The following is a 27,502-nucleotide window of genomic DNA, read 5'->3' as shown; positions in this document are numbered from 1 at the left end:
GGACTCTGCACTTGGGAAAGATATCCCAGTCCTCACCAAGGTGAGGGAGAACTGACCCTCATAGTATGGGCATAAGGGAGCTGGCTCTGCCCTCTCCCCTATGGAGGGTGGCCCCAGCGGCCTGGACTAACCAGATCAGCTACCACCCAGGCCCACAGTAGGGCCTTAGGTTGGCTCATCTACCCCATCTAGGATCTGCTGGAGCTGGTGAAGGGACTGGTCCTGTGGAACAAAACCCACAGGAGCTCCATGACTCAGGGCAACCATGGGTTATCAGTTACAGATTATCTTGGGGAGGATCCAGTGATGATGGTGAACCAGAAACCAGAGGCGTTGGACCAGACCAATGACTCATTGCAATGAACATTTGCTAGTAAAGCTGATTGGACAAAATGGTTTACTATGTGATACTTCGAAGGCGTCCAGTGTCACCAGGATAAATGAAGAGGTGTTGGAGAGGCAGGGAAGATGGAGGATTGAAGAGTTTTTTGTTTGTTCGCTTGCTTGCTTGTCTTGTGATTTTTTTTTCAGGGATGAAGGGAAGATATGGGGGAACTGGGAGGTGAGTGGAATTAGGGTATATGATGTGAAATTTCCCAAGAATCAATAAAGAAACTATGTTAAATGTGTGTGTGTACATGTTCATGCAAATACTTGTGTACTGATTTGCAGAATGGGAATGTCTCAAAAGGACACACACGGAGGCAGATGTTTGCCAATAGCAGACAAGATGAGCTAGCTGGCTGTCCTGAAACTTGCTTTGTAGACCAGGCTGGCCTCGAATTCTCAGAGAATGCTTGCCTCTGCCTCCTGAGTGCCGTTATTAAAGGTGTGCTCCATCCACCTCGGCTAATGCAAGTCGGACTTATTAAGAATTATAGAAAAGTGAGAAATTGAGGAAAAGTGAGTGGTACTCTAGAATTGTGAGGGATTTCCAAAGGAGCCACTAAAATTCCAACAAAGACTGAGGTACTCTCTATTGAGACTGGTTAATTCTCTGGGTTGTCATGATCCACATGCTTATGTCCCAGGTTCTGTCAAAGACATGATCATTTAAGGTTTGTGTCCTGCGCACTCAGTTAGGGGTGTTGGAGACCCCCAACCCTAGCCTTCTCTGAGTCTGCTTAGTTGTTAGTTACTTGGACAGCATTACTATCTTGGTGACTGTACAAGTGTCTTGCTATTAATTATACTAAGCTCTCTGGCTGTGTTAGTTGTCCTTGAGTGTCTAATTATACTTTCTTTGGCCGGGCGTTGGTGGTGCGCGCCTTTAATCCCAGCACTCGGGAGGCAGAGGCAGGCGGATCTCTGTGAGTTTGAGGCCAGCCTGGTCTACAGAGTGAGTTCCAGGACAGCCTCCAAAACAATACAGAGAAACCCTGTCTCGAAAAACCAAAAAAAAAAATTTATACTTTCTTTGTTCTCACGGTTGCCAAAAGGCAGCTGCAGTGTTCTTGGTTGTCTCTTGGTCTACACAATGGTCCGGGGTCTCCTTCCTGAAATGATGGTGGTGGGGTTGTTAGAAGCCCTCCTTATCACTTAGTCTATTTTTTTTTTTTTTTTTTTTTTTTTGGTTTTACAAGACAGGGTTTTCTCTGTATTGTTTTGGAGGCTGTCGGTCCAGCAGCCTGGCCTCGAACTCACAGAGATCCGCCTGCCTCTGCCTCCCGAGTGCTGGGATTAAAGGCCGCCCGGCATCACTTAGTCTATTATAATCAGTTAGAGGTGATGAATTAAAAGCAGTAATATAATACACCAACAGTGCCTAGCATGTGCTTCCCAAAGGGGAAAAGTCTCAAAACAGCTAGTCAGCCTTTGGCACTGACTTTGCTTGTTAGAGCTCCTTTGTCTCTTCAGGCCTGCTCAGCTATCTCATACCCAGCTGTAAATACCTTTGTCTCTTGGCTAGTTCCAGGACAGTCTCCAAAGCCACGGAGAGCCCTGGCTCAAAAAACAAAAAGTCTTTGTCTCTTCTTGATGCTTCTGGATTCATAACACCTTTTAACCTTAATACCCATTCCCTCTGTAGCATACAGAATAACTTGTAGTTTTCACCATAACCTCATTTCCTTACTGTCTACCATGAGCTAACTCCTGCCTCAACATGTAACTTAATTTTTAGAAAATTACTCCAGGACAGACTCCAAAGTTACTGAGAAATCCTGTCTCAAAAAACAAAAACAAAACAAAAAAAACAGCATTATATGATTGCATGCAACTGGAAACTAATATTTTGCATACTAAATTATATAGTAAAGAATTTGTGAAACGTCAAGATTTTGATAAAAGGTAACAAGTTTCCTAGATGAATAACATACACGAGATACGGCTTAATGTTAGTAATTACTCAACTGCACCTGCACAGACATTCATCAGGTTACCCATTCTGGGGTCCTCGATAGAGTTATACATTGTTTTCTGCACGTTTAATCTTTGTGTTGCCTTGAATGGAGAAGAACAGGTTTGCTGTGTTCAGTGCCTCTTGCACAGCTTTCCGGTTGCAGCTTGCTATGTCTGAAGGGGCAAAACACACTTTGTGCAGACTATCTACAAGGTATGGTCAACGGCTTTAAATGGTCTCTTTCTCTCCATATATACACACATTAGGAACAAAAAAATCAATCAGGGTCTTTCTATGGAGCCCACACTGACCAGAAAATCACTATGTATAAAGAGGGCCTTGAATTTGCCATCAATCCTTCTGTCTTTGTCACCTGAGTACTAGGATTATAAGCATGAGCTGCCATGCCTGCCTCTAGACGGTGTTTACCTTTCTCTAGACTCACAGGTATGGCATTTTGATAATGGCATCCTCTTTCAAAGAGTTTCTCCTCACCAACTAAGTATATAGAAGGAATGCCCCTGGAGACTGCTGGAGCAATTGGCCTGCTACAGAGATGGAAAATGCCTGTCCAGCGCTCCTGGGCTCTGCAGAGTGCACAGGAGAACTTACAAACAATGCTGCCCTCCGTGCTCTGGTGGGTCTGCTTCAAGCAAGGGTTCAAGCTCTTAGGGCACTTTGTGGGAGGGAGGTGGGTGGCTGACTGACATCAAAATGAGAGGCTACCACTCATGAACAGGGTCAGCTGGAATCCCAGGAATGTGGTAGATAAACATCTAAAGGGAGAGGAGAAAACTTTAATTCACAGGGAAACACAAGTCAGAAAGCAGGCAGTGGGGTCCATTATTCTGCTTTCAGGGAGCACCTCTGAAAGCTGTGGCCCTACTTACAGCCAAGAAAGTCAACTTCAGATGTTAAACAAGGAAAAAAAATCAAAGAACCAACTGCAGCTTAAAACAGTTACTAGTCCACGAGTGAAGAAACAGAACTTTGAACCTTCAGTACTGAGTAAACACTAGGTCTAGCAAACACAATACCGGCCCTGGGTTACTTATTAATTTATTAACAAAACACTAAATAAAAAACAGAGGGCACGGTTTTGTTTTCTTTTGTTTCTTTTATGCCATGCTTGGAGTTGTGAATGCTAGGAAAGGCTCTCCCACCTGGCTTCATTCCTGGTCCTGGTGTGTGTGTGTGTGTGTGTGCGCGAGAGCGTGTGTCTTTACAATGTACATTATAACTTAAACAACAATTGTGAAACTATTCCAATTGACAAAAGTCACAGGATTAATCATATCTTAGCTGGAATTATAGTTGTCCCTGGATACTCCTCAAATATATAACTATTTGATCCCTCTCACCTTTAAGTGGGAACTGAGTAGGAAAAGGGATGTGCTTGAAACGCTAACCTTTAGCTCTTTGCTTGACTAAACTTTTCAAAGTTTTAACATTAATGCAGTAAAATGTTTATGTGGCACATAAATGTTCTCACATGAATAATAAAAGTTGGTACAACTCTTAGTGCTGACAAAGTGGCTCAATAAAATGATGATCCAGGCCAGGCATGTGACTCACACCTTTAATCCCAACATTTGTGAGGCCCAAAGCAGATCTCTGTGAGTTTGAGGCCTGCCTAGTCTACACAGCAAGTTCCAGGCCAGTTGGGGATACGCAGTAAGACGACGTCTAAAAAAAGAAAGGCATAATACAGTTAAAGTAGGGTTGTAAGGATTAAAGTTATTACATAAAACTTAAGTGATAAGGGGATGATTGTCTCACTTTCCATTTGGAAAGATCAATGTATCTATTCTTCAATCTGAAGTCCATCCATACATTTCCCTACAGATGTAAAATGAAGGACACCTGTATCACAACCTTAAGGCTGTGTATTGGCTGTTGGAAAGGGTGTCCTTGACAGATGGGACTACAGCCTTAAGATTGTAATAGCAACCAATACTATTAAATTACCAGTTCTTGGACTGGAGAGTTGGCTCAATGGTTAAGAGTACTTGGAAAGGACCTGGGTTGAATTCCCAGAATCCACACGGAGGTTCCCCACCTCCTTGGGTACCAGACATGCATGTGGTACATAGACATACCATGCAGGCAAGACACTCATACACACAAAATGATAAAATAAAAATATTTTTTTAAAATTACCAATTCCATTCGGATATAATCAATAATTCTTATAACTCTCACAGATGTGCCCAATCAGTTTTGTTCAGTGTCCATTTCAACAGCTTTTCAGGTTACTTCCATGTCCAAAAGTACGTAACATACCTTTTCTACATACCTATTTAGTAAGTACAAACAGCGTTGCATAGGTGTGAGTGTTGTATGACACTGTTCCTAGGAAGACATGAACAAATACCTATTCACCCCCAGATAATTATCCAAGACAAGTAAAGATACCACCTACTTGCTGAAGAAAAGGGTTTTGCTAAGATTACTTACAGGAGTGTGGGTGAGGGGTTACTTACAGGAGTGTGGGTGAGGGGTTACTTACAGGAGTGTGGGTGAGGGGTTACTTACAGGAGTGTGGGTGAGGGGTTACTCACAGGAGTGTGGGTGAGGAGTGCCGTACAAGAGTATGAGTGAGGGGTTACTTACAAGAGTATGGATGAGGGGTTACTTACAGAAGTATAAGTGAGGGGTTACTTACAGGAGTGTAGGTGAGGGACACTTACAGGAGTGTGGGTGAGGGACACTTACAGGGGTGTGGGTGAGGGGTTACTTACAGGAGAGTGGGTGAGGGGTTACTTACAAGAGCAGCAATGACTCAAACACAGCTGAATCACCAAAGCCCACCCCAGCATGGATGACAGCTTGTGAAAGCTGAATCACCAAAGCCCACCCCAGCATGGATGACAGCTTGTGGAAGCTGGGATGCTGGAGCTCACTACATGGCATACAAGCTGCTTGAATGGTCAAAACACGTCAGAGAAGACAGGCTGCTCTCTGCCTCCTCCAGGCAGCGTGGCTGGGCTAAGAGTGTCCCTCAGGAACCTTATTGCATATATAAGCTTGAGGAAAAAGGGGCCTGGTGCATCTGGTTAGGTTTTTATTTTTTTCTGAGACAGTGTTTCTCTGTGTAGCCCTGGCTGTCCTGGAACTCTCTCTGTAGACCAAGCTGGCCTCGAACTCACTGAGATCCACGTGCCTCTGGCTCCTGAGTGCTGGGATTAAAGGCACGTGTCATCACTGCCTGGCCTGCACCATAAGGTTTTGGATGAAAATAACAGAAAGGATATTATGAAGGTATAATAACATGGGAGTCTGCCCCGAGGGTGCCTGCTTTGCTTAGTCACTAACTTATGTACATATTTATGTGAGTGTCTTCCTCAGTTAGCTGCCACTATATATATATATATATATATATATATATATAATTTTATATAATTATATATAATTTTTTTAAATTAAAGTCTCTCACTGAACCCAGAGTTGACTGCTTCAGCTAGGCTGGCTGATGAGCTACAGGAATCCTGTCTCTACCTTTATACCCTAGTGCTGGGATTACAGATGGCTCTCCCAGCCTCCTTTTATGTGAGTGTTTCAGATTCAAACTCAGATTTTCAAAGTGGAGGCAGACACTTTGCTGAGTCATCTTCCTAGCACGTGCATATAAGATTTTGATGACATTTACCCTTCTTCAGAAAGCCAGGTAGGTACAACATTAGATTAAGGATGACTTCAATGGGATTTGACGCACTAATACTTAAGTTGTCTTCCTCTAAACTGAAACATCCTGTCCTAGAGGGAACAGGGTGGTTCACAAGACACAGGAAGCTCAGGAATTAGAAGCCTCATTCTCCAAGTTATGAAAGCAGAAAACAACAGCTGCTCACTTCTCTTGAGAGCCTCGGATTTATTGCCAAGTTGCCTGCAAGTCTGGCAGGGAGTCCAGAGATGCAGCATTACTGAGTTGTCACCTGTGTTCCTGTGAACAACCCTTCCCTCATGCTCCAGTAACCTCATCGGAACACCAAACTAGACTTGGATATGCTGTTTCTTTGATCTGTTGTTGGTGCCCTATCTGGGACGGACAGACACGTGTTCCATCTCTTCAGGAAAAGTCACAATATATTTTAGAACTCTGAATTCCAGTGGTGATTTATCTCCCCACTTACCATGTGTGTTTGTGTTCTAAATGAATTGTACGTTTTCTTCAACCTGGGCTGTGGTGTCTTTAGGAAGCCCAGATAAATGCCTGTCACTTTCCCTTTCAGTTTTCCAAACATATTAAACCTCTGCTATCTCCCAAGGCCAGGGCTACAATAACAAATCATCACAGAATAAGAGCTTGTGTGTGTGTGTGTGTGTGTGTGTGTGTGTGCGTGCGTGCGTGCGTGCGTGCGTGCGTGCGTGCGTGTGTGTGTGTGTGTGTGTGTGTGTGTGTGTGTGTGTGTGTGTGTGTGTGTGTTTTGAGACGGGGTTTCTCTGAGAAACAGTTCTGTCTGTCCTGGAACTCACTCTGTGGACCAGGCTGAACTAGAACTCACAGAGATCTTCCTGCCTCTGCCTCCCAAGTGCTGGATTAGAGGCCTAAGCCACCACCACTCTGCACTTTCCTGTTTTCTAAGGCAGGGTCTTATGTATCCCAGGCTGTCCTTGAACTCCCTATGTATGCAGCCAAGAGTGAGTATGAACTTCTGATCCTCCTGCTTCCCCCTTCTCAGTGCTGGAAATACAGGCACACAGCACTCACTACACACAGTTTATGCTTGACAAGGGATGGAGCCTGGGGCTCTGTGCATGCTAGCTAGCACTCTCCTACCGGAGCTATTGGCCTAGTCCTAAGATGCACTGTTTTGATGTAGCCCCAGGTGTAGAGCCGACAGAACACCTGCCTAGGCTGGAGGAAGAGGCCCGGGGAGAAGTCCTGATGCTAATGCCAAGTACAGGAGGGGCGCCCAGTGAGGTCTGGTGCCTCATGGTGGTGAAACCTCAAGCCTCCTCTGGCAAAGAGCCTGCAGCAGACTGTGTTGACAGCCTAGATGACCAGAGCCACCAGAGGCCTGTCCCCCAGCAGAGATTAGAGCTTCTAGTTGGCAAAGATCAAAGGCTCATCCTCCCCACCACAACTGGTTTCCGGCAGTCCAAACTAGGAACAGATGTGAAAGGCCAGCTGTCACCTCTCTCCTATCTTCCATCCCTTCTCCCCCACTTCCTTCTGTTGGAACAAAGAGGAGAGAGGGAGGGAGGGAGGAGAGGGTCTTGCACTAGCCTACATTGAAAACCCTCCCTGGCTTTTCACTTCCTGAGCTGACAGCCGCTCTTCCGATCGATCGGACTTTATTCTACACTTCTTTTGCACACACACACATCCAGTAAGGCAGCCTGAGCTTATACAAACAGCTTTGTCATAGCTGCAATCTGCCTCAACGTGTAGCTCTCTGCCAACTCACTGGCTTTTGCCAGTGCAGACTCCTAGATGCCCTTCTGAAGACTTTAGACGCAGACTCATCCAGCTGCCGGAAGCTCCTAAGACCCACTGGAGACATGCTTCAGGTCCTGCCTTCTTTCCACTGCCCCGCTTCTTGCTTCTCAAAGACTCAGCTCCTGCCTCCAGCAGGGCCTCCTTCCTGCCTTGAGACCCACTGTTAGAATAATCCTCGAACAAACTTGCAGTCCCTGACCAAGGCCCTATATTGAAACTCTAAGCCTCCCCCTTCCACGTCACTGCCGCTGCCAAACTCAATGGCCCATTATGACCGGAATCCTGATAGTCAGGGTCAATGCAGTTTCTAAAGATACAATGGCCTAGTCTGGACAAACAACTCCAGGAAGGGAAACTGCAGGCTTGCACTTAGCTGCCGCGGCTGCTCTTCGCAAACCTCCGATATGAACTCCAAGTATACCTTCCATTCCTGAAGATAACCCTTTCCCACTGCATCTGTCCCTCACTGTTTGAAATAAACAGTCCCTTCTGCTGAGGTCAGATGGGTCTGTTTTTCTGCCTCCTGTGTCTCTAAGCTGCCTCAGAAATGTAACCCCCACCCCTTCTGCCACTCATCCTGGACCTGCCCTCTGTAGACTCATTCTTCAGAGGGCTGCTCTCAGACCCTAACATTTGCACGGTTGCCATGGCGAGGCCTCATTAGAGCCACAGCACTCTTACTCCTCGTGGTTGGCATCCTGAGATGTTTTAACATTTCTACTTTCCCATTTAAATGGTTGCTCTGGAGTGCCAAATACAAGTCCTCATCCTCCTCGTTTCTTACCCTCCATCAGTTCACCCCAGTCATGGAAGGGAAGCAGGACAAGAAGAACCCTACAGGAAGAGTGACTGTCTCACTAGGAGATATGATGCCTCAAAAGCCACCGGGCCCTTGAGGCTCCACCGTGCTTGAGGATGAGCTCTGGAGGTGAGTAGGCCTGGGAACTAGGCAGCTATGAGGGTTGCTCAGTTATAGCCTCCCCTTGCCCACCCCATCCGATGTGTAGAGATGTTGTGTGTCCCTGTGTGTCTGTGTACCACATACATGCAGTGTCAACAGAGGCCAGAAGAGAGGGAATCTGCTCCCCTAGAACTGGAGCTGCAAATGCTTTTTAGCAGCCATGCGGTTGCTGGTACTTGAACCTAGGTCCTCTGGAAGAACAGCCAGTGCCCTCAACTACTAAGCTATCTCTCCAACCCTGATAGCCATTTTCTTGGTGAATTCCCCTCACCTTAGAAGAAACTATCCAGGAAGCCATAAAGATGGGGGTCTGTTCGAGACAGAGCTCTAGGCTCCACCATTCAGACAAGAGCTATGTTAGCTTTCCTCAAAGGGGTTCATGCATTTTACTGCACCCATCTTAAATCAGCTTCTGCACACTGTGGATAGGGCATGACCTCATTGATCCTTCTTAGCCACCTCAGAAAGAAGTGTCTCCTTCCCCATCAGAACCATGCAACTGAAGTGGAATTCCAGAGAAAGGTAAGTGTTGGGTGGGGGCCCACAGCTGCTAGCTGCCAGGAAGTTGGTGACAGCCTTCAGTTTGGTGGGAAAACTGCCATGAGTGTGGAAGCTCCTGGCTGACCAGCAAAGGGCTGACCACACACACAAGACTGATGTTGGCTGGTGTAGGACACAGAACACCGTGAAGATGGGTCTTTCAAATACAAACTAATGTGGAGGAAAGAAAAGAGCTCCCTGTTTTTTCTTTTTCTTTTCTTTCTTTCTTTCTTTCTTTCTTTCTTTCTTTCTTTCTTTTTTTGTTTTTGTTTTTGTTTTTGTTTTTCGAGACAGGGTTTCTCTGTGGCTTTGGAGGCTGTCCTAGAACTTGCTCTGTAGATCAGGCTGGCCTTGAAGTCACAGAGATCCGCCTGCCTCTGCCTCCCCAGTGCTTGGATTAAAGGCGTGCGCCACCAACACCCGGCCCTGTTTTTTCTTTTGCTTTGTGTTTCGTTGTTGTTGTTTTCCGAGACAGGGTTTCTCTGTGCAATAGTCCTGACTGTCCTAGAACTTGCTCTGTAGACCAGGCTGGCCTCAAACTCACAGAGATCCTCCTGCCTCTGCCTCCCGAGTGCTGGGATTAAAGGTGTACACCACTACCATCTGGCTGCTCCTTGATTGTTTTAAACCCCAACACTATTGAAGCTAGAGACAGATCTGTAAGACCATCAAGCATAATTCCAAGCATCATTTCTTTTCTCCTAGTTCTGTAGGTCAGTCACCTGAGGCCAAAGCACCAGAGTCTGGTTCCTTTTGTGGTGCAGAAGGAAAGGCTCGCTCATCTTCACTCACAAATGACTAGCTTCTCCCTGTCTTCACACTGTTTTCCCTTGGTGCACATTATAATCTTTCCCCCATTACTCTATTCCCAATCCTCTTTCATATGTCTGTGCATTTTTGAAATAGCACCTTACTTTGACCCGGCCAGCAGGAAGCCAACAAATAACATGTCAGCCCTACACAGGAAGTTAAGAGAAACAGGAAACAGGGCCAGACTATAAAAACTCAAAGCCCTCCCCAAGTGATTTATTTCCTCTCAAAAGACTCCATCTCCTAAAGGTTCCATATCCTTCTGCCACATCCTTGTGTGGCCTCAAGGATTGACCTGACTTGGGGGCAGTCAGGGAATAAAGACCGACAAATGGATACACAGACAAACTGGGGTTGAGTAGACTGGATTCTCTGATGGAGAAACCACAACAGCATATAAGTACAGCATGTTTATTATGCAGACTAGACCAGGGAATTGGGTTATTGCATGCTGATAAACAAGGAGGTATGTAGGGTTTTTGGTATACAGCTGAATCAAGGAGAAAGGTTTAGCTAGTCTCAGTAGGCACTGTCTATGTAGGGGACCATTCTTCAGACCATAAATATCTGGGGGGTAGTGTTGGGGGAAGAAAGCTATGGTGGTCATTTTATACACACACTATCATCAACATTTGCACTTAGACCCTTAAAGAAGATTTTACCATTCCTCTGAACTTCATGGGGATGGGGAGAGGGCTTTGCCACTCAGTGGGCTGAAGCTATGATCCTTGACATGGTGGAGCCCATGACAACAACACACATTCACTCAGGGCTTCCATGGATCCCCACAACCTCCCAAACAGCACCGGTAACTGGACACCAAATGCTGGAACATCTGGACCTACGGGGGATGTTTCATAGTCAAATCACAACAGCTTCCATGAAAGTCCAAAACATAGAAGGGAAAATTCTGTCTGATTTTAGGACTCAAATGTCCTCTTTGGGACCAATGAGATGGTTCAATGGACAATGGGACTTGCCACGTGCCACCAAGCCTGATGGCTTAAATTCAATTCCCAGGACCTACGTGGTAGAAAGAGAGAACTGACTCCTACAAATTTTCCTCTGAATGCCGCACATATGACACATGTGCTTTCCTACATACGTACATATAAAATAAAATGATGTAATAAAAAACCTTTTGTTTAATTGTCTGTCTCCTGAACCCACCCAAGAGGTGACCCAGCCATCTCATTTCTGGGAATCAACCCTGAGAAATGGAATGCTGGGCACCAAGAAGAAGATACCTGGCTAGCTAGAATCTGGGGAGGAGGCCCTGTCCTCTGAATCAGACAGGTAGACACTTGGGAAGCAGAGGCAGGAGGGCTGCTCCAAGTTCAAGACCAGCCTGGCTTACATAGTGAGTTCTAGCTCAGTCAAAGCTTGATAGCAGGACCCTGTCGCAGACAAAGACAGAAGGTTAAGGAATATGAGTTTTCAAGGTGCTTTGGATGAAGGTCTAGATGGAAAAGCGAGACATATCACTGGAGAGCTGAAGCATGGCGATTCTTGTAATATGGTGGCAAGACGTCCATCTTCCACCAGGTTTTTGCCCATCGTCCTTCCAAGAGTAGAGTAAGATAACAGCAAAGAGTATAAGCAGAAGGTACTCAATTGTCCATCCAGGACTAACAGTCTTTACAGGGGTAAAACAACTCAATACAGCTGAGGCCGCCCTGAGCCTCCTCATCTTCATGTCTCCACTTCCAGAGGACTAGGATGACAAGTGGGGGACACCACATGGCTTTGTCTCAATTTTAATGACTAAATTATATTCCATCGTATAAAAGTAACACTAATATTTCTTTTTTCTCGAGGGAACATTGCCAAGAATTTATTGATAATGTATTTAGAAAATGCTTGTTGCCAGGCAGGGATGGCGCACGCCTTTAATCCCAGAACTCGGGAGGCAGAGGCAGGTGTATCTGTGAGTTTGAGGCTAGCCTGGTCTACAGAGTGAGTTCCAGGACAGCCAAGGCTACATAGAAAACCCTGTCTCGAAAATCACAAAAAAAGAAGGAAAGAAAATGCTTGTCAAAGGCCTAGCAGCCTATGAGTGCAATGCCGGCAGATCACAGTGAGGAGTGAAGCAAGTCCTGACAGTTGTTCTCCTACACTCCCTATACTTCCCCCATGTGCACTGAGGCATGAGCTCTCTCTCTAATAAGTTTTCAAAGGCCAACAGGATGGCTCGGCAGGTTAAGGCACTTGTCATGTTTGATCCCTGGAACCCACATAAGCATACAAGGAGAAAAAAGATTCTCTCAAGTTGTCTTATGACCACCATGCTTAAAATATGACATACATGGAGCCTGGAGAGATGGCTCAGTGGTTAAGAGCACTTATTGCTCTTCTAAAGGTCCCGAGTTCAATTCCCAAAACCCACATGGCAGCTCACAACTGTCTGGTACCCTATTCTGACATGCAGATGTACATGCAAAGCATCCATATACATAAATAAATAAATCTTTTAAAAAATATGATATACATGTTGTGCCTGCACTAGTGTCATTCTTTTTTTTTTTTTTTTTTTTTTGAGACAGGGTTTCTCTGTAGATTTGGAGGCTGTCCTGGAACTCACTTTGTAGACCAGGCTGGCCTCGAACTCACAGAGATCCTCCTGCCTCTGCCTCCCGAGTGCTGGGATTAAAGGCGTGCGCCACCAACGCCCGGCCACTAGTGTTATTCTTAATTTAAATTCTGGCAATGACAGAGCCTCCTGAAGCCTGGACAAAATATCTACAGTCCTCCTTGGGAGCCAGCACTGGAACCTGGGGAGTATTGAGAAAAACCTACACGATCCCTTGAGCCCTTTCCTGCATTCATTCCACTTTCTCTGCTAAGACACTCAAGCTAGGCTTGGGGATCCATGCCTGTGACCTCAGCACTTGGGAGGTAGAGGAGTTCGAAGCCATCCTCGTCTACACTGTGATTCTAGGCCAACCTGGGCTACAGGAGAAAAATACGAGGTGGAAGAAAGAAACCAACAAAACCCAAAAGGGCCTGACACCCTGAGTTCTATCTCTGGACTGCAATATGGAAGGAGAGCCACTTGCAGGAAACTATTATTCTGACCCCTACATGTGAGCCGTGGCATGCTGACACCCATCCTCACAACACACACCTCACATCAAATCACCTCTCTCCTCTCTCCCCTCTCTCCTCTCTCCCCTCTCTCTCTCTCATTTGTTACTTGCAGGTCCTCCATTGGATAGTCTCCCTTTATTGTCCAAATACTTGTACATGAATTGGAAGGAAAAAGACTCCCTTTCCTGCCAGGCAGTGGTGGCACATGCCCTTAATTCCAGCACAGGAAAGTCAGATCTCTGAGTTTGAGGCCAGCCTGGTCTGCGGAGTGAGTCCCAGGACAACCAGGGCTTCACATAGAAACCTTGTCTCGAAAAAAAAAAAAAAAACCCACAACAAAGACTCCCTTTCTTCCATATCTGTCCTGCCTAGGGGTGGATGCCAGGCGCTAGAAGACACTGGCATCCTGACAGGAAAAAAGTTGCAGTGGGTTAGGAAGTTAGGCCATTCAGTTACACATGCATTCAACTGCACCAGGCCAGGAATTAGAAACGAGATGTGCACAGGAGCGGGTCAGTCACACAGACTCCTGCAGCTGGCTCAGCATGACGCTCCGGGTACAAAAGCTGCTTGTCTCCCAGACTCCAGTGTCTGCCCCTCTGCCTAGGAACGGCACTGCTTCGGTAAGGCTGCCCACTAAGACAGGAAGAAGCGTGGGCCACAGCTTCTCCCTGAGAGAAAGGTGAAGAAGAATGAGTGCCGAAACAGTATCCCAAAAGCTCCTAAACGTCATTTCCAAAAAATCCTTGCACAAACCGGCTCATGCAAGAAAAGCCGGCATTTTCTCTGTGGTGGTTTCTTGCTGCCCACAACAGTGTCTGATAGAGCTCAGGCTGGCCCTAATTCCCTAGGTAGCCAGCCCACTGTCCTTGTCTCCTGATCTGGGTTTCTGGGCTTACAGCCCCTCCCCCCAACACTCTACTGAAATGCAGCATTTCCATGCAGCAGATTTCCTAGCCCGTGGTTCCTGACTTCAGGACACTGCACTAATCCATAATTTTGATGATATCACTACGTGGATATGGTTTGGGGAACCTCAAGATGGGCTTTTCAAAAGTTAGGCATGTTTGCAGTACGCGGAAAAAAAAATTCTCGACACGGCTTGGCACTCTGGCGTGGTGGCAGAGCCGGTAGCAGACACAATGAAGCCTTTGCCAAATGCCTGCCCAGAAAAAAAAGAAAGAAAGAAAAACCAGAAGAAAGAAAAGTCGGGCAGGCGTGGGGGAGGGGCGGCCACCGCCCAGTGCCTCAAGGCTCCTATCACTGCTGCCTACTTGCAGGAGCACAATTCAGGCAGGCGAGCCAGGCCCTAGGAGCTCCGAGGAGCCACAGTAAGTCACCAGCCGAGCCAGAACAGGAACCAGGGCAGCCAGCTCCCCCAAGGTGCTGGCCACGGCACGACAGTCTCCCTGCCTCTCTTAAAGGGGACGCATCCACAGGGAAGCAGAGATCAAAGCTTTCGTCAGCTCATCACAGGCAAGGCTGACACCAGAGAAGAAAGGAGCAGGAAGTGGAGCATCACAGAAGTCACAGGCAACCCCAAACACACCAAGGTGCATATCCGGAGCTTCCCAGAGCCCGGGGATGAAAAGTACAACCAGCTCTGGAGACTTTCCTCAAAGCCACGGTTCCCCACACCCACAGCTAGACCTCACCATAGTGGGATGCCAGCAGTCCAGGCACTGGGGGCCTGATGCAGGGGGATCTCCAGTGTTGTGTGCAGGCAAAACACCAATGCACATAAAAGAAAAATAATAAAATTATGCCGGGCGTTGGTGGCGCACGCCTTTAATCCCAGCACTCGGGAGGCAGAGGCAGGCGGATCTCTGTGAGTTCGAAACCGCCTGGTCTACAATAGCTAGTTCCAGGACAGCCTCCAAAGCCACAGAGAAACCCTGCCTCGAAAAACCAAAAAAAATTAAAAAATAAAATAAATAAATAAATAAAATTAACCGAGCGAGTTCCAGGACAGGCTCCAAAACAATACAGAGAAACCCTGTCTCAAAAAAACAACAAAAAAATTATATATATAGTTCTTTTTTTGTTTTTTGTTTGTTTGTTTGTTTGTTTTTGAGCTGAGGACCAAACCCAGGGTCTTTCACTTTCGAGGCAAGCACTGTATCACTGAGCTAAATCCCCAATCCCTTAAGACTGATGGGCTAGCTGGGCAGTGGTGTCACAGGCACTCAGGAGGCAGAGGCAAGTGCATCTCAGTGAGTTTGAGATCAGCCTGGTCAACAAAGCCAGTTCCAGGACAGCCAGGAGTGTTACTCAGAGAAACCCTGTCTCAAAAAACAAACAAACAACCTCCCCCCAACAAACAAAACAAAACAAAAAAACAGTGTGTGGCCAAGAAATATTTTTCTCAAATGAAAGTGTTTCTGATAACCATGGCATGCAAAGCCTGAATGTGCATTTACATCCACACCAACACTGGAAGTGATAGGCACATCCCAACCTTGGTAGTAAATTCAGACAGTTTCCATAGTCAAAACATCTTTCTCTCTCTCTCTTTTTTTTTTTTAGAGACAGGGTTTTCTCTGTATTGCTTTGGAGGCTGTCCTGGAATTCGCTCTGTAGACCAGGCTGGTCTCGTACTCACAGAGATCTGCCTGCCTGTGTCTCCCGAGTGCTGGGATTAAAGGTGTGCGCCACCAACACCTGGCGAAAACGGGTTTCTTTACGGTATGTATCAGGTAACCTGGTACCCAAAATGATATCTTGGCCTAATCAATTGGCAGCAAGAGGGCACAAGGGACAAGTTGGAGACAGAAGAGAGTGGCAAGGAATGCTGGTCAGAAGGTAAGGATTCTTGGTCCTTAAGGAAGTTCCACATGGAGGTTTCGAGGTTGACTCTGCAAATGTCTGCAGAATCTTTGCACATGGAAAGCCAGAAATCTTCAGCAGAAAATAGTACTTAATCAAGAGATTAGAAGCTAGAGGTGGTAAAGAAATGAGGGCTAGGAATCAATGAAATTTTAGGCTTGAGCCCTCCTAGCATGTAGAAGGTCCTGGATTCTACCTCTGCCTGCAGTGTAGAAATGCAAGTGCACACACACACATACACACACACAAAGAGAGGAAGCAGAAACAGACAGAAAAAGGAAAGGTAAGAAGGGTTTTTTGTTTTTGCTTTTGTTTCCTTTTTTTTTTTTTGGTTTTTCGAGACAGGGTTTCTCTGTATTGTTTTGGAGGCTGTCCTGGAACTCGCTCTGTAGACCAGGCTGACCTCAAACTCACAGAGATCCACCTGCCTCTGCCTCCCAAGTGCTGGGATTAAAGGTGTGCGCCACCAACGCCCGGCTTGCTTTTGTTTCCTTAAGACAAGGTTTTTCTCTGTAGCCCTGGCTGTCCTGGAACTTGCTCTGTAGGCTGGCTTTGAATTCACAGAATTGGCCTGACTCTGCCTCCCCACTACTGTCTGGCAGAGAGAGGGTTATTTTGTAGAACTTGGTTAAGCTCTGGTTTCTGAGCAAGGAGAAGGAAAACCTCCCATCAGCTGTAGCTGATGAATAGTGCCTGTAAGGATTCGGGCATTATGCAGGCCTGTCCCTGTCACCTGGCAGAATGCACTCAGGCAGAACTCTGGTCAGCCCAGGGTTCCATGAGTACCAGTCTGCACTCAGGTGCAAGGGACCCCTTTAAAAAACAGACCCCGTGCACTTACGCTGTCTTCTTTCTGCTCTTTCAGGCTGCCTTTCAGTGTCTTCTCTGTCTCTCTCTGCTCCCCTATCATTCTGCTCCTGTCTCCCTGTCCTTTTCTGTCCTCCCTGTGTCTCTTTTCTCTCCCCCCTTTCTAATAAAACTTCTCACTCAAGTTCTGTCTGCCTGACATGTTTGTCCCCGGCCTCATTCACCCTTGCTGGCCATGCGTCAGCCATGGTTCCCCATGCAGGACTCCCTTCCAGCTTTATCCTGCCATTTGAAGCAAAAGAACAGTACCGGTTTGCTCTTAAATATTCTGTAGTTGGAAAATACAGAAAAAATAAACTTAAAATACAGAAAATACAGGAAAAATTAAACTTAAGTGCTCAGCAATTGTTCATTAAACTTGATACAGTGAGAACTTAAAAACATCACCCACTAAGGGGAAAAAAGAAAGTTGGACATAGCTGACTCGGAGCTCCATAAGCCTGAGAGACCCATGGAGGCTCTGCAGAGTGGTGCGGCTGTGTCCACAGAGCCCGCAGTAGCTCCAGAGCAACCTAAAACAAACAAACAAAGGCAAGTCTTGTGGGAAGATGCATTTAAAAAGTGGACTCATGAAATTGGAAAGAAAGATGGCAGAACAGAGATAGTCATGCACAGCAAATCTATATCCTTCACCAAGGTGTCTCAGCCAGCAGGCTGCAAGCACAAGAGTCATGCTGTAGGAACAAATCAATGCCGATTAGGGTGGCCTAGGCCCGCCAGCCTCCTGGACTCCAGCATGTGCTGTTCACTCTGCTGGGAGACGGAAAGCCTGGGGCAGTTGTGTACCCAGCAGCTGGCACAGGGGTCAGAGCTCCAGCAGCAGCCTGGAGCTCCCTTGGAAACATGTCATTGCTGAATAGGACTGGTCCCAGCCCACCAGCCAAACCTTAGCACATAGCTGGTGTGGCTGCAGCCCACGCTCCTCAGGGAAATGCAGCTGCTACAGACACAAGCTTGAGCCGGACAGGCCTGTCTTGGCAGACATTGAGGGCAGGGAGGTATGTGGCAACCAGGAAGTTGCAGGGAACCTTCACCAGGATGCCTTGCCTAACTGCAACATCACCCTGACTCTGGGCAAGAGCAGGATGTTGGAGACAACTCCCAGCAGTGGTCCAATATTTGGTTCAGTGATGCAGAAACCAGAAATCTTGAACCAGATCAAAGGCTCACTGGCATGAATATTTGATGTAAAGCTGTTTGAGTAAGTGTGTGTGTGCGTGTGTGACACTGCAGTCTCCAACCACAATGAATGAGTATTCGGAGAGGTGGGAAAGATGGAGGAATGGAGTGGTGAGTGGGAGGTGGAGAGAGACAGAACTAGAGGCATGAGGGAGGTGCCATATCCTTGCTGAGCAGGGCCAGAACACTGTGCCCAGCCACATCATCACGCTGGTTCTAAGCAGTAGCAGGATATCTGAGATGAAGAAGGGTTCATTTCTGGATTGGACCTCTTGAAAGACCTCTATGGTCCATGCTGCCCCTGCAGGCTGTGTTGGTATCCACAGCCGATGCCCCAGGCCATGTTGAAGCCCGAGGTTCATGTGGATGTCCGTGGTCTGGTCTGTCACTTGAGGCTGTGTGGATTTCCAAGGTCCTTGCTCCCACTGGAGGCCAGGAGAACATCTGTAGTCTATGGTACTGCAGGAGGCCATATTAGTGTCTGTGGTCTGGGTTGCTGACAGAGGCCATGCCAACATGAATGGCCTGTACTGCAGTAGAGTGCCATGTTGGGGTCCATGGTCCTGCTGAGGCCGGAGACCCTATTGATGTCTGTGATACGTCACCTACAAGTGCCATGGTCTGTCCTGCCTCATGAAAACATATTGATGCCCTTGGGCCATGATGCTGGGGGGGTTTGTGTTGATGTGGGTGGCCTACGCTGCCATCTGAGGTCATATTAATATCCATAGGCTGCTGCCAGAGACCATATTAGGGTCCTTGACCTATTTTGCCCTGAAGATCATGTTGAAGTTTTGAGCCATGCTGCCACCAAGGGCTATGATGAAGTCTGTGGCCTGTGCTGTAGCAGAGGGTTGTATTGATATCTGTGGTTTGTACTGCCACTAAAGACCATGCTGAAGTCTGTGGCACTGGCTGAGGCCAGAAGACCGTGTGGATGGATGTTTGTGGTCCATACTGTTTATCAGAACTCATGTAGAAGTCCACAGTCTGTGCTCTCACTGATTGTAAAGAGCAAGAAAGCTACTTTTGCAGTACTAACAACTGCAGAATCACAGATGAGAAGGAGGCTTCTGTGGCAACCCCTACTCACACCCCATCTCCACCTCCCCCAAAAAGCAACAGCCTAGACAGGAAGACATGGAAGAGAACCAAAAAAGTATGGTAAGGATGCTGAAGTGAAGCTCTCCACAACGGAGGGCTTCTGACCAGAATGTGGGTGTTTTGGGTTTTTTGAGACAGGGTTTCTCTGTAGCTTTGGAGTCTGCCCTGAAACTCTCTCTGTAGACCAGGCTGGCCTTGAACTCACAGAGACCTGCCTGCCTCTGACTCCTGAGCACTGGGATTAAATGTATGTGCCAGCACTACCTGGCCTGAACTCAGTTTTCTTTAAGGGGCCAGGTACTGGGAATTTGACCATGCTCCAATTTTTGTTTTGTTTTATCCTTTTTGGGGGGAGGAGAATGTCATAAAGGTAGGGGGCATATCTGGGAAGACTGGGAAGTGAGTGTGATCAGGGTGCATGGTGTGAAATTCCCAAATATTCAAAAAAAATTTTATCAGAAAAAAAGTAATCGATGGACAGAAAGAAAAATCTCCCACAGAAAGTAGTTAGTATAGGTAGCATAAACAGCGCAAAAATTAACCCTAATGTGTGTGGTTAGATAATTTTTTAACTAAAGTGCCAAGACAACTTAATGAGAAAAGAATACTCTTCTCAAAAGCAAAGGGTTTTGGCTATGCTGCATGTGCATATATGAAAGTGTGAGGTAGGGTCCTTATCTTCCATCATACAAAAAGAATGAACTCAATGGCCAGGGAAATGGCTTGGTAGACAAACACAAGGACATGAAGGCAGCTCTCCAGCATCCACACAAAAGAAGGATGGCATGCATCTGTAGTAACATTGCAGGGGAGGCAGGGACAGGTGGCCCCCAGCGGCCCTGGCCAACCAGTGTCACTGGACCTGTGAGCTTCAGCAATGGACCTGGTCTCAAAAAATAAGGTAGAATATGGTTGAGGAAGACATCTGAAATTAATCTCCAGTAGCACACAAACAGGGAAGCACACACAGACATCACAAATACACACACAGTCTCAAATACAAGGAATTAAAAGTGCATCAAAGATCAAAAGAGACTGCTTAAAACCATAAATGCTAACAAATAAATACTAGAGGAACTTCTCAACATTAGACTTGGCAATGATTTCGTAGATAAACTATTAAGACAGAGAACAAGACTAAAAGTTCAGAGAGGCCAGAGACCAGGAATTTAAGGTCATTTTTAACTACAGCATTGACATTAAGCCCTGTCCCCTTTAAAAACAAAACCAAACTTCTGTGCTTCAAAGGACACAAATAGCCGAGTGTGGTGGTGCATGCCTGTAATCCCACCACTCTGGACATAGAAGCTTGCCTAGTAGTTCTTTTTTTTTTTTTTTTTTTTTTTTCCTTTTGGTTTTTTCGACACAGGGTTTCTCTGTGGCTTTGGAGGCTGTCCTGGAACTTGCTTGGTAGTCCAAGCTGGTCTCGAACTCACAGAGATCTGCCTGCCTCTGCTTCCCGAGTGCTGGGATTAAAGGCGTGTGCCACCAACGCCCGGCTTTGCCTAGTAGTTCTAGGCCAGCCAGGGCTATATTTCTAGACTCTGTCTCAAAATAAAACAAGAACACAAAGAAGATAATGAAAAATGTAACCTACACATTGGGACAAAGTATTTGAAAGCCATGTTACTGATGATTAATAACAAAAGCAAATGTCTACAAATCAGTGAAAACAGCTCTGATTAAATAAACAAGGTTGTGTATGGCGGCACATACCTGTCAATCCTAGAGCACAGGAGGATGAGGCAGGAGAACCTCAAGTTCAAGGCCAGTCTGGAGCACATAATGAGTACCAGGCTAGCCTGAGCTGCTGAACAAAACACTGTCCCCCCCCCCAAAAAAAGAAAAAAAGGATTATTTAGGCAGTCCTCAAGTAACAATTAGTTTTCCATAATGTGCCAATATATCATTCTTCTAAATAAATAAATTGACAAGTTTCAAAACAGGAACATCAATAATCTTAGATAAATGTGATTCTCCAGAGGAGCACATATTTTGTGTGCAACCAGAAATCATTATTTCTATTTTTGATTGTTTGGTTTTTTGAAAAGATTTATTTATTTAGAGTTATTCTGGGGTGAGGGGAGTTCAAGACAAGATCTTTTTATATAACAGCTCTGGCCATTCTAGAATTCACTTTGTGACCAGGCTGGCCGTGAGAAAGTACTGAAACTGGAGTTACAGTTGTGAGCTGTCTTGTGGGTGCTGGAAATTGAACCTGGGTCCCCTGAAAGAACAGTGTTCTTTTTTTGTTTGGTTTTTGTTGTTGTCGTTGTTTTTGTTTTTTCGAGACCTGATTTCTCTGTATAGTTTTGGAGGCTGTCCTGGAACTCGCTCTGTAGTCCAGGCTGGTCTTGAACTCACAGAGATCCACCTGCCTCTGCCTCCCGAGTGCTGGAATTAAAGGCGTGCGCCACCCCACCACCGCTCGGCCAGACAGTGCTCTTAACCACTAACCCATCTTGCCAGCCTGGAAATCATTACTATTCCTAATGTAACATCACATGAGATTCATTTCGGAGTTGTGTGCATAAATTGAGGCAAACAGAATCTTAGGCTGAAAGGAGACTTTAGTGGGTTTATTATATTTATTTATTTGATTTATTCTTCTCTCATACAATACATCTGGGCCATAGCTTCCCTTCACTCCACCCAGCTTCCCCCCCTGCACCCCGCACACACAAACACCTCCCCTTTCAGAAAGGAGGGTGCCGGCCCTGAACATTGCAACTTGTGATTGGCTTAGACAAGATTTTCCCAAGTAGCCCTACAGACCGTCCTCATTGGCTCCCCACATTGCCTCGCCTACCCCCCCTCGTGCCAGGCTTGTTCTCCTTCCTTTGCCGAGTGGCTTGTGTGTTAGCCTCTGTGCTCCTCTCTGCCCCGCTTTGCTTCCTCTCTACCCTTCTGGTCTTAGCGCCTGACATTGTCGCCCTCCTGTCGCCACTCTGCTCCCTTCTGCTTGGCTTCGTGCTCAACCTCCCCAGTCTCCGAGCGCCACAGTCTTCACCTCGAGGTCTCATCTGGCCACACGGTCTAGCCTCGCATCTCGGTCACCTCACCTCGCCTCACCTCGCCTTGGTCTCGCCTGCCCGTGTGGTTTCGCTTCCTGGTTTGTCTCTCCTCCACGGGTTTGTGGTCTGCCCAGTCAGCCATGGAAAGTGACCTAGTGGTCCCAGAGGGCAGCGTGGATGCAGCCAGAGTAGAGGGAGCAAAGGCCTTGTCACCCCCACTCCAGACCTCGCCTCAGGTAATTGCCACAGCTCACTCAGCTGCCAGGCAGGGCCAGTCCACCCAGAGCCAGACAAGGACTCTGGGCCGCTCAGGATCCAGGCTTCCTCACCAGGAGGAGCGCCTTGTTCCTCTCTCGCAGCTGACTCCGTACATCTCCTGTTTTATTTGCAAAGGCTACTTAATAGATGCAGCAACCATTACAGAATGTCTTCATTCTTTCTGTAAAAGCTGCATCATAAAACATTTTGAACATAGCAACAGATGTCCAAAATGCAACATTGTGGTGCACGAGGCCAAACCTCATAACAAACTGAGGTTGGATCCTCACTTGCAAAACATAGTGTACAAATTGGTGGCAGGCCTAGAGGAAAAAGAAAAAAAGCAAAGACAAGAATTCTCCAAAGAAAATTGTCCAGAAACACCAAAACCTGCTGATGTTCCACAGCCAGGCACTTCAGGCGAAGGAAACACTAAGAAAGCTGTGCAACTTGGTATGTCTTTAGTACTGGAGTCTATGGCCACTAATGCAGACATTGAACATTTTAAGCCACTGAAAAGGAAGTTTGTGCGAGTCTCAGGAAATGCAACCATTGGACATCTAGAAAAGTTTCTCAAAAGAAAACTGGAGCTTGCTGCAGCTTATCGGGTAGACATCATGTGTGGTAGTCAGTTGCTGGAGAACTTTCAAACACTACAGGAAGTGCAGTGTGCAGTCGGGGAGGCCGGGCTGCAGGATGGGCTGCTGGCCCTTTATTACAGTATCGTGCTTCCTCCTCTGAACGTGACTTGCTAAGGGTAGCATGAAGGGACAGAAAGTAAGAAGGCCTCTGCAAAAGTGCAGCTTTTTCTCCAAAACATGGAATCATTAGAATTGGTACTATTTCTGACATACCTGTATCCCACATAGGGAAAAATGGTATACAAAACATTGACTTTTTAAATTCCTTGGGATTCCAAGAACTGTGAAGTTAATGAATGTTGCATCTCATCTCTGAGATAAGTTGTTGACAGTTTTCTCTTTGGTTGAGCCTGTTCTCTTTCAAGTTGGTTGAGATTCTGCTGTCTGTGATGGCTTCCAGTGGTCATCCTTTTGGAAAGCAACATACCAGAGGTTCAAGACCAGTCTTCGTTAAATTGCAGAGTAAACTCAAAAAACTACTTTTTTTTTTGATTCTACTTTTGTATGTTTTCAAATTTTGAAGTTACTGTTTTGTAACTGACATCACTCCTGAAGAGATGTTATTCAGTTCTAAAAGGTAGGAATTACTATATTATAGGAAGATATTGTCTTTGACTGAAGCTATAAACCTTCAGTGTAGTAAGACACCTTTTTTTTTTTTTTTTTTTCCGAGACAGGGTTTCTCTGTATTGTTTTGGAGGCTGTCCTGGAACTCGCTCGGTAGACCAGGCTGGTCTCGAACTCACAGAGATCCACCTGCCTCTGCCTCCCGAGTGCTGGGATTAAAGGCGTGCGCCACCACCGCCCGGTTTAGAGACTTCAATTTTAAGCACTTTTTTTTTGCCAAAAAAATCATATCCTCATGCTTTCTAAAAGATATCTTGCAGGCTCTCTTTCACAAAAGCGGCATTTTAAAATCTGCATTGGAAAAATTTTAAAAATTAGACAAAGAATGGCAATTGTAAAGAATTTGTGAACTTGCTGAGCATGGTGGTGCATGCCTGTAATCTCAGAATTTGGGAAAGGAGAGGGGAAGATCAAGAGTTCAAAGTCTCCCTCAGCTACATCCGGCTTAGGCACTACTGGGAGATCTAGAAAACAGAAAGAAGTGTGGGAGTGGGGACTGGAACATTAGTGTAAACTTGAAAGTAGATTGTGATACCCTATTCTCTTCTTTTGGCCATGAGTTCAACGCTGCCTTTCACGCTGTGCTGCCTCACCATAGTCCCAAATCAACAGGAGCAAGCCACCAGCGGATTGGAACTACGGAAACTGTGAGTCAGATGAACATTTTCTCTTTTCAGGTTGATTACATCAGTTCTTTGTTCTAGTACTAGAAAGCTAACTAACACCATAGTCTTGCATTTACAGATGATGTTGAGGTAGTAGCTAGTGAACTATAATGAATTATTACAATTGCATGTTGTTGTAGTTTTCATTTTAATACAAATTGGATTAGTAATGGTGGAGACATTTTCTACTTCTGTGTCCTACCAGGTTTTCAGTGTGATGCATCTAGATTTGTACAGCACCCTGATGTCTGCCTCTCTGTGGGGCAGCTCACCAACGCTTGGCTTACCAGAAGACCTCCATAGCTGCCATCCACTGTACAGATAGCCTACAAGAAGGACCTTGTAGTTACAGCATGAACGACCCCATGGAGCTTGGGCGCTGAAGCCTGCCTAGTTGGTTTTGCTATTGGGTTTTTGTTTGTTTCAGTTGTTTTGTCTTTTTTCCTGCTCACTGGTTGAGCAGCTGAGTGTGTATTATACAGGCCAATGCCCTTAGCCTGTGGCTGCTGTCTGTTCTCTTAAATTGAAAGCAGTACAAACTAATTCTGTTACTTCACGCATGTATCTCTGTGTCTGTCTCTGTGCTGCCTCTTCCGTGTCGTATTGGACTGGCCCAGAACTGAAAAGAACATTTCTGGCTAAAGGGTTTTGTAGGTAGTAGCTATCTTGGTAAAAATAAAGTGGAACCAAGTCAGTCAAGAGTCATGAGGGTATCTTCCACAGCCACAAATTCTGGAGCTCCATGAGGACAGGGCTCCAGGGAGACACCTCAAGTTCTAGTTAGAGGAAAGCAAATACTTGGCATATCATGAAGGTATATGCTGCTGCATTGAGAGGCATGACTTCTATCTGGCCCTCCCACCTAGCTAAGACCATGTGGGAAGGTTCTGGGTTTTACTGTCTATGTTGCTGTCCACTGCTGCCTATTACGCTGTCTTGGTCAGATCTTACCCACGTTCTAGCTAAACTAGATGGGTATGAAAAGGTCTGGATTCTTCCCAGAACCCAAGAATTTCCAGTGTTCATATCCCAGTGACGGTGTCCAGATGGTACTATTGGTCATTCTGAACGGAGCTACTAGTAGAGTTGAATTGAGTCCACTCTCAAGGCTCCGTCTGCGTTCCACCAGCTTGCTCCAGAGATGCAGAGGGGAAAGGGCAGGCTCCAGTTAGAGTCAGGTAGATACTGGGCAGGTGTAAGGACTAGCAGACTGCAAGAGAGAGACTCATATCCTGACCACCCACTAACTTGGTGAGGCAGTCCATGAGGCTGGAATTTTCAGCCTGGCAAAATAGGAGTGTCCCATTCGCTAGGGAGATACTCGTCACCGGCCACAGTGGCACTGCCTTCTCTTGCCCCTTGTCTCTTCATGTTCTCACCTATCCCCCTATGGCTTTGAGGGCAAAATGACAAAAGACTTAGTGCTTCCAATTAAAAGGCAGAAGTATGTCACCCTCAGCTCTGCCCCGGGAGCCTGAGGTACAGAGTGGAAAAGGCCTGGCCAGTTCCCCTGTGCTCTGAAGGATGCTCAGGAGCTCTGGGGACCTTGCACAAGGACCCTGACCTCCTTGCTTTAGGGTCAGCTTGATCTAAACCAGAGGACAGCCACTGGGTCCCTGTGGAGAAGGCAGTGGCTGCCTAGCATTGGATACCATGGGACCCATAAATGGAGGCCGCCAGCCACCGGAGGAGTCCCCGGAAACCCTAGGAAGTTGTTGGGTGAGCATCCCAAGACAGGAAATATTCTTTAAAGTCACCTAGTGCAGAAGCTACTCTAGAGATTTTGCCTTAAAAGAATGGAGAAGGCAATTCTGTTTTTTTATTTATTTATTTATTTATTTATTTATTTATTTTTGGTTTTTCGAGACAGGGTTTCTCTGTATTGTTTTGGAGGCTGACAATTCTGGTTTTTGAATTCTGTGCTTTGGGATGAAGGATCACAGGAAGGCTCTGGCCTGCAGGAACCAAATCACTTCCTGTCCTGCTTTTCCTCTTAGGAACCAGGAAGATGAAGGAAATCCTGCAACTTTGAGGGTAAAAGTCGGGAGTGGGGGATGGGGACACACAGGCAACTTATAACACCTGTGAACCTAAAGGAAATAATGGCAAAGGAAAAAAATCCCGCTGCTATGGTGGCCTCGTGCCCAAGGACAAAAACGGAATTCTGGGGACTGGAGACATGACTCAGCAGCTAAGAGCAATGGCTGCTCTTTCAAAGGACCCGAATTCGGAGCGGTGGTAGCACACGCCTCAAAGGACCCGAATTCAATTTCCAGCACCCACACAGGAGCTCACAATTGTATGTAACTATAGACATACATGCAGGCTAAACCCAAATGTACATTTAAAAATGTCGGGCAATGGTGGCACATACCTTTAATCCCAGCACTTGGGAGGTAGAAGCAGGTGGATCTCTGTGAGTTCGAGGCCAGCCTGGTCTACAAAGCTATTTCTACGACACCTAGGGCCAAAAAAAAAAAAAAAAAAAACCAAACAAACAAAAAAAGGAATTCGGACTTTTCCAGTTTGGCCTTAGTGACAGAAGCAAGATGACAAAAGGAAAGTCATCCATTGGAAAACCTTGCTATAAGACACACACATTGTGCCGCCGCCGTGACTCTAAGGCCTACCACCTTCAGAAGTCGACCTGTGGCAAATGTGGCTGCCCTGCCAAGGCTAAGAGATAAAACACTACCAGGACTGACTGGGTGGATGGGGCACCTAAAAATTATCTATTGAAGATTCAGACACGGATTCCATGAAGGGACAACACCTAAACCCAAGAGGGCAGCTGCTGCAGCATGCAGTTCATCTTGAGGGTTGCAATTCGTCATAAAAATAAATGTTCTGGCATCAAAAACAAAACAAAAAAGCAATTCTTGGCCGGGCGTTGGTGGCGCATACCTTTAATCCCAGCACTCAGGAGGCAGAGGCAGGCAGATCTCTGTGAGTTCGAGACCAGCCTGGTCTACTGAGCGAGTTCCAGGACAGCCTCCAAAGCCACAGGGAAACCCTGTCTCGAAAAAACAAAAACAAAAACAAAACAAAACAAAAGCAATTCTGAACTTTAATTACAGAGTAAACACCACATGTAGGAAAGCACAGTGCTCTTCCAGATTACTTACTATTCTATAAGCAA

General features: G+C 46.3%; 1 protein-coding gene, 1 long non-coding RNA gene and 1 pseudogene across 2 annotated transcripts; all 3 read left to right on the top strand.

Moving 5' to 3' along the window:
- Positions 1–22,312: 22,312 nt before the first annotated feature.
- LOC121139770 (polycomb group RING finger protein 6-like) lies at positions 22,313–23,642 on the top strand. The gene has a single exon (XM_040743755.1). The coding sequence runs from the start codon at positions 22,313–22,315 to the stop codon at positions 23,183–23,185; it is 873 nt and encodes a 290-aa protein (XP_040599689.1). The 3' UTR covers positions 23,186–23,642.
- A 247-nt stretch (positions 23,643–23,889) lies between these two features.
- Positions 23,890–24,919, top strand: LOC121139993. The gene is made up of 2 exons (XR_005876792.1): positions 23,890–24,345; positions 24,569–24,919. It is a non-coding gene; the product is annotated as an uncharacterized LOC121139993 (long non-coding RNA).
- Positions 24,920–26,900: 1,981 nt separating this feature from the next.
- Positions 26,901–27,180, top strand: LOC106022573 (annotated as a pseudogene).
- Positions 27,181–27,502: the final 322 nt, after the last annotated feature.

This window comes from Mesocricetus auratus, unplaced genomic scaffold (assembly GCF_017639785.1).
Source record: "Mesocricetus auratus isolate SY011 unplaced genomic scaffold, BCM_Maur_2.0 Super-Scaffold_100003, whole genome shotgun sequence".
Classification (NCBI taxonomy): Eukaryota; Metazoa; Chordata; class Mammalia; order Rodentia; family Cricetidae; genus Mesocricetus; species Mesocricetus auratus.
Note: the sequence above shows the minus strand (reverse complement) of the source record. Positions and strands in the feature narration are given on the sequence as shown.